The sequence below is a fragment of the Cetorhinus maximus genome, chromosome 4 (assembly GCF_964194155.1).
Source record: "Cetorhinus maximus chromosome 4, sCetMax3.hap1.1, whole genome shotgun sequence".
In the NCBI taxonomy this organism is placed as follows: domain Eukaryota; kingdom Metazoa; phylum Chordata; class Chondrichthyes; order Lamniformes; family Cetorhinidae; genus Cetorhinus; species Cetorhinus maximus.
Genome location: NC_135882.1, coordinates 18,162,080 through 18,169,877, shown reverse-complemented (window position 1 = coordinate 18,169,877; position 7,798 = coordinate 18,162,080). Strand labels below are relative to the sequence as shown.

Here is a 7,798-nt window from a genome sequence, read left to right as displayed (position 1 = left end):
TTTACTTATATGCAGGTGGAGGGCATTACCTGGGATTTCACTTGAATGTACATATAAAGAGACACTTATCGAAACTGATGTGGTTGAGTTAGGAAATAGAGTCATAGAGGTCTACAGCACAGAAAAAGGCCCTTCTGCCCATCAACCCTGCGCCGGTCAAACAAGCACCTAACTATTCTAATCCCATTTTCCAGCACTAGGCCTATAGCCTTGTATGCCATGGCATCGCAAGTGCGCATCCAAACATTTTTAAAATGTTATGAGGGTTTCTGCCTCTACCACCCTTTCAGGCAGTGAGTTCCGGATTCCCACCACCCCCGGGTGAAAAAATTATTCCTCCCATTCCCTCTAAACCTCCTGCCCTTTAACTTAAACCTATGCCCCCCTGGTTATTGACCCCTCCACCAAGGGGAAAAGTTCCTCCCTGTCTACCCTATCTATGCCCCTCATAATTTTACGTACCTCAATCATGTCCCCCCTCAATCTCCTCTGCTCCAGAGAAAATAACCCCAGTCTACCCAACCTCTCCTCATAACTAAAACTCTTCAGCACAGGCAACGTCCTGGTAAATCTCCTCTGCACTCTCTCTAGTGCAATCACATTCTTCCTATAATGCGGATTCCAGAACTGCACGTAGTATTCTAGCTGTGGCCTAACCAGCGTTTTATACAGTTTCAGCATAACCTCCCTGCTCTTATATTCTATGCCTTGACTAATAAAGGGAAGTATCCCATATGCCTTCTTAACCACCTTATCTACCTGTCCCGCTACCTTAAGGGACCGATGGGCATGCACACCAAGGTCCCTCTGATACTCGGTACTTCCCAGGGTCCTACCATTCATCGTGTATTCCCGTGCCTTGTTTGTCCTGCTCAAGTGCATCACCTCGCACTTATCCGGATTAAATTCTATTTGCCACTGATCAGCCCATCTGACCAGCCTATCTATATCCTCCTGTAATCTAAGGCTATCCTCCTCACTATTTGCCACCCCACCAATTTTCGTTTCATCCGCGAACTTACTGATCAACCCTCCTACATTCAAACCTAAATCGTTTATATATACCACAAACAGCAAGGGACCCAATACCGATCCCTGTGGAACCCCACTGGAAACAGGCATCTAGTCACAAAAACACTCCTCGACCGTCACCCTCTGCTTCCTGCCACTCAGCCAATTCTGGATCCAATTTACCAAATTGCCTTGGATCCCATGGGCTCTTACCTTCATTATCAGTCTCCCATGTGGGACCTTATCAAAAGCCTTGCTGAAGCCCAAGTAGACTACGTTTAATGCATTGCCCTCATCTACACACCTAGTCACCTCTTTGAAAAATTCAATCAAATTGGTCAGGCATGACCTCCCCTTAACAAAACCATGCTGACTGTCCTTGATTAATCCCTGCCTCTCCGAGAGTAGATTAATTCTGTCCCTCAGAATTACTTCCAATATCAAATATATGCTTAGAATGACTCATTTTGTAAATAAATGTAAGACTGTCTAGAGATTGGCTCCAGTAACATCCTTCACCAACTGGCTTTCCAGACAGAACATAGTACTTACATTGGCTGTGTAATATTTTCTATCTTTGTTTTTGGAATAGAGATAGTTACTAACAAATTATATACCTGTTTGCAGTTAGAATGTATAATATGATTACATCTCTTGTTTTTTTGCTTCTTTTACAGAACATGTGCAAAATGAAGAGAACTATGCACAAGCACTAGATAAATTTGGTAGTAATTTTTTAAGTCGTGATAATCCAGATCTTGGCACAGCTTTTGTTAAATTTTCCACACTCACAAAGGAACTTTCAACATTGCTGAAAAATCTGGTAAGACTTCAGGATCATTTTTTTAGCATTTCCAATCCATAATATCTGATTGCCTTCTTTAAGTTACAGACAGATCTGTAGAAAGAATTATGACTAAGGCTGGATAAAATAATCAAATGTAATAATTGAAAAGTAGATAAAATAATGGTAAATTTTATATCAAGAATCAAGTTCAGATCTTCCCAGAACGAGTCCTATATTACAATTTGGATGTATATCAGCGCATCTGCTTCACAGCTTTTTTTTTTTCCCTGACTATTTTAACAGATGAAAAGTTGTACTGACTGCGAGTCAAGTGCTCTGACCTTGTGCATAAATTAGAACATATACACCAATCATGTGAAGATTTATCCTGGGAGTGCTAAGTTGTAAAACTGACTAAAGAAAGTCCAGAACGAATAAAGACAGTTAGCCCTATTGAACCCATCCAGGGACAATGTACGCTTATTCTGCTTGTTACGGACAAAGGGAGATGCTGAGATGGTTCCCTTTTTTTTCACCTCTCAGCTAACTGCAATAAGTTGTTTTTAAGAAGTGTTTTAACCCCTTGAGTGCTTAACTTTCAAGAACAGACATAGATAGGCATTCTCGTAGGTTTAAATTAAAAGAATAAGTGCTTATTTTCTCAACACCCGAAAAGTAATCGGACAACACCCACTCACAAGACACACGTACATAAGAAAAGATGATTACAGAAGATGTAGCATGCACTTAAGAGTCCAGCCTGTCAGTTTTACCATTGGTTCTTGAGATGGTAGTTAGAAACATTGGAGGTCTGAGGGTTCGTTTTTGTTTTACTGAAGGCAGTGGTGGTTGAAAACAGTGGTGGTTGGAGATTTCTGGTAATGAACTCAATGGCTTACTCCACGCAACAGTGGGTTTCTGGCTTTCTTCCAGTCAAAGTTGTATGTCATGCCTTTGTAGTGAAGATATTATTTGCAGGTAAAAGAAAAACCCTACTACTTTGCCTGGGGTGAATTTGTAGGTAGGGTTCTTCCTTTTCCCGGGGGAGATGTCCCCTCTCTCTGGTCTCTGTATCTTGGACTGACTGTCCAGGGCTGTGCTTGTGAATTAATAATGTGTTTCTTACCATAAGCTAATTTGTCATGTGACTACAGTATTGGTGTTCCCATTGTCCACAGCAATGGTTTGTAACGATGTTAGCTTGGAGACACTGGTGTTTGGATTTTGGCCATTTGCATCTCATTGTGATTTAAATGGGTTTTCCTCACACCTATTTTTGTGGAATTTTAAACTGCAGCCACAGAGTCTGGATAGCCGTTACGTATCAGTTTATGTAGGCATTTAAAAAATAAGAGCTGTGACCGTCACAGGAGAAACCTATCACTTTTTTTTTGATGTCTCTTCAATGGAATATTCAAAGGGTTGTTTACATTTTTTAATGTCCCGGCTGCTTCCAGCCTTTAGCAATTTTCATGTACATTTGTGGACAAGGGAGAAGGTCACCTGACCCCCTGGACCCATCTTTTTTCAAGGTAAATTGTCCTTTTACATTCTTTTTAAAAATAAAGGGCCCATCCACGATCATGTTATGTTTGCATAACATGCTGTAGACTTTATTGATCAGCACCTGTTGATCATGTTTTAAGCAACTTTGAACCTAAAAAAAGCTTGATTTTTAGCAGACAAATGTTTCTATGCCATATGGTATTGTTTTAGCAGAGGCAGTAACCAATGTAAAATCAACAGTTTAATGTCTGTATTAAAATACCAAAAGTTAAGCATATATCTGGTAATATCAACAATAATTTCTACTAGGTTTCTGTGTCTTCAATTTTTCTTCCCAACAGATGTCAGTGCAGCTTTGAGAGATTTCAATTAGCTCCAAATCAATCTTCTTACATATATTCCTTAACTATTTTAAAGACTTGTATCGAATCTCTGCTTTTGCTCCTTTTTGATCCTGAAAGGATTATTTGCTTGAACCTTTCTCCATACTTTAATACCTAAAGCATTGAATCATTCTGCTCATTATTCTCTGCACCCTTTCTAATAAATCCATATCATAGAACCTTATAACACAGGAGGAGGGCCATTCACCCAGTTGTGCCTGTGCCATGTCTTTGAAATATTCAATTTAGCCCCACATCTTTTCTCCATAACCCTGCAAATTATTCCTCTTCAAGTACATGTTCATTGGCTTTTTGAAAGTCTCTATGAAATCTGTTTCCTTCATCTTTTTATGAACTGCATTCCGGAGCTGAACAACTGTGTGAAAACATTTCTCTTCTACTTTTTTTTACTAATTATTTTAAATCTATCATCTCTGGTCTGCAATCCAAAGGCATTATGGATATATCCTGGCAGGCCAAAATCACACATGCGGCAATTCTCTCAAAGGCATTGTGTTGGCCCGAATCAAACGGGTGGCTTCGGTGGATTGGACATGTTTTCAGGATGAAAGACAGTTGCATACAGTGTGTACAACCTTCAAGATACACTGTAGCAACTCACCAAGGCACCTACAATAGCACCTTCCAAACCTATAGTCCCTACCACCTAGCCAACAAGGCAACAGATGCATGGGAATGCCGTTACCTATAAGTTTGCCTCGAGTCATGTGCCATCCTATAATAAATATATTCCTTGTTATAATCTCGGGTGAAGACTAGTGACTTGTAAAAGAAATTCAAACTCCCAGTTATCAGCTGAGAATTACGCCTTAAGATTTAATGTTTTAAAACCAAAACCTTTACTGTACAAGAGTTAAACATAGCAAATACTATCAACTTAACACTATAAGTTTGTGAGCACTTAGGATGGAATTGTCTGCTCTCAGGAATATATTTATAATCAAAGATCCATAAAGATAACACAGTCCATTTGACCTAGGTGGTCCATCTTTTGAGAAACCTACAGTCCCACCAGCACAACATCCAACTGCCTTTTCAGTTATTCTCAAGGTTTTGTTTCCCCTCTGATCCCATTGGCAGTGGGCATCATGGTGGGCAGGGGTGGGGACAATATAGCAGGAAAACCAAGAATCTGTTTCACATCGTCGTGAAACCAGTTAGCTATCGTCCGCTCATAGAAACATAGAAAGCAGGAGCAGGTCATTTGGCTCTTCGAGCCTGCTCCGTCATTTAATCTGACCATGGCTGATCCTCTATCTCAATGCCATACTCCCTGCTATCTCCTCATACCTCTTAATTCCTTTAGAGCCTAGAAATCTATTTATTTCCTCAAACATATTCAGTGGCTTGGCCTGCACAGCCTCCTGTAGTAGAGCCACAGGCTCACCATCCTCCTGAGTGAAGAAGTTTCTCCTCATCTCAGTCCTAAATGGCCTACCCCATATCCTGAGACTGTGACCCCTGTTCTAGACCCCCAGCCAGAGGAAACAACATCCCTGCATCCAGTTTGTCCAGCCCTGTCAGAATTTTATACGTTTCAATGAGATACCCTCCTCATTCTTCTGAACTCCAGTGAATATGGGCCTAGTCGACCCAATCACACCTTGTACGACAATCCTGCCACCCCAGGAATCAGTCTGGTGAACCTTTGCTGCAGTCCCTCTATGGCAAGTATATCTTCTCTAGGTAAGGAGACTAAAACCCTCACAATACTCCAGGTGTAGCCTCACTAAGGCCCTGTAAAGCTGCAGTAAGACATCCTTGCTCCTGCACTCAAGTCCTCTCGCAGTGAAGGCCAGCATACATTTACCAGTTAAGTGGGTGAAGCTGCCACCAATTGGTCAGGTGGAGGTGGGTGGAGTTTCTGGTAGCCATGCAGCGCACTAAACTGGCCAACCAAGTGGCGGCCTGCACTCTCTGGCATGCGTTAAAGGGTCTTGAGATGGAACCATTCACACAACCATGAGAGGTCCCTAGGAGACCAATGCTAACCCACATGTGTCTCTCTTTAATTCTGGAGTACATCAGGACCATGGAGCCTGGTGACCTAGCTGTATGCCTCATGGCTTGCAGGGAGCAGAGATGAAGGTAAAGAGAGCAATGGAGGTGCCTGGCTGGGCAGAGGGAGGAGCAGCATCCTCAAGAAGAAAGGGTGGCTGGGGCTCCTCTGCATGCCACTGAAGAGCCACAGTGAGCCGTTGCAGGTCAGTGCCTAGTTAGACCCAGGGTCTACAGATGGCGCTCGTCATTCCTGCAGATGACTGAGAGCCAGTGTTGCCGAAGACTACACATGTTCAGGGAACTGGTCGGTCACACATGCTACCTGCTGCAGGATTTGGCGCCATGGGGATTTGGAGGGCATCCACTGCCCGTGGCTGTGAAAGTGACCATGGTCTTCAATTTTTATGCCAGTGGCTCCTTCCAGGGCTCCATAGATGACCTGTGCAGGATTTCGCAAGCCTCCACACAAGTGCATGCAGGAGGTCACAGACACCATATTTGCGAAGGCACACAACTTTGTGCATTTCAACCGGGATCAGGGAAGCCAGGAAGTAAGAGCACTGGGATTTGTGCAGACCTCTGGTTTCCCACAGGTGCTGGGTGCCATTGACTGCACTCATGTGGCGCTTAGATCTCTATGGCAACAAACTGTGCAGTATGTGAACCGCAAGGGGTTCCACTTGCTCAATATTCAGCTGGTCTGCAACCACAGCAAATGCATCCTGCAGGTCTGCACACCATAACCAGGGAGTATCCACAGCTTATTTTCTCAGTAGGTCACAGATCCTTGATGCCTTCCAGGGTCCACAGAGGCTGCAGGGTTGGCACTCGGACAAGGGCTACCTTCAGAGGACGTGGCTGATGACTCCTGTGCAGCAGTGTAGCTGACTACAGTGTAGCAGAGGGAAGGTACAACGAGGCTCATTTTGCAACTTGTACTTTGGTGGAGCAAACCATTGGGATATTGAAAATGTGATTCTGGTACCTGGACCAGTCTGGTGGAGCCCTGCGAAACAGCCCACGGAGGATATCATGCATCATCGCTGCTTGCTGCGCCCTACACAACCTGGTGCTGCAACGTGGGGAGAAGCTGCCTGAGGAGGAGATGCAGGAGCTGCACATCTCCTCTGAGGACGTCAACAGGGCTGAGAGATGAGGTCCTTGAAGGCGAGGATGATGGCGATGTGGCCATCGCATTGTCCAGATGAGGCCGTGGAGGATGATGACATGCGGTGAGGACACTCCATTGATTCTCACATTGCACCTATGAATGTTTGACTCCTGTCTGGTTGATGGCAGCGCACATATACTGTCTGTGATAAGGCCCCTGTTATAGAGAAGCAATGGATGCCCATAGTCCCTACATTCCAGGAGGATGATAACATGCAATGGAGACACTCCGTAGATCCTCGCATAGCTTATGAGAAGGTCTGACTCCTGTCTGGCTGATAGCATCTCGCTTGCGCTCTGTGATCAGGGTCATTTCATGGAGATGTAGCGGGGAAATTTGAACTTCTCCTGATCCTTTGGCATCCTTCATGAGCTTAGCTCTTCAGGATCACAGTCACCGGACACGCATGCTGATGAGATGGTGGGGCCAGCTGAGAGTGCACAGGGCAAATGATGGAACTCTGTGCCACCGGCCCAGGACTTTCTGGTAGCAATGATCATCCCCATTGAGGTGCAGGCATGATTAATGTGTCCAGTGACTGTGAAGGTGCACCATCAATGTGCTGGGAAGGTTGCACAAAACACAGGGAAAAGGCCCTGGACTGAGACACCTGCCCTTATTCTGTGCAGGAACCAAGCTTTCACTTCAGATTGACACTGCTTATCATAACAGAGCCATGGACAGGGTGACGTTGGGAGTTTATTTACAATAATCAACATTTTGTACAAGTGATTAATGCCCATGCCCACGTGGTGAAACTACATTTTCTTAACCTTCCTAACCTGACTGCAGCATCTTGGCGCTTTTCCAACATCCACAGCAGAGCAGCTTGCTGACTGCTGTGTCCTGTCTGTGATAACTTTGGGTGTCCTCTGGAAGGCAAAGACGTGGAGGGCCCTGGCCTGCTTTGGGCCTCCT

General features: G+C 44.2%; 1 protein-coding gene across 2 annotated transcripts in view; it reads left to right on the top strand.

Annotated features, from left to right (window-relative positions):
* LOC144679523 (arf-GAP with SH3 domain, ANK repeat and PH domain-containing protein 1-like) overlaps positions 1–7,798 on the top strand; it is a 346,344-nt gene that overhangs the window by 116,629 nt on the left and 221,917 nt on the right. For both annotated transcript variants that reach the window (XM_078539997.1, XM_078539998.1), the window contains exon 5: positions 1,689–1,834. In XM_078539997.1, coding sequence (XP_078396123.1) covers positions 1,689–1,834 — 146 coding nt within the window. The remainder of the gene's footprint in view (positions 1–1,688; positions 1,835–7,798) is intronic.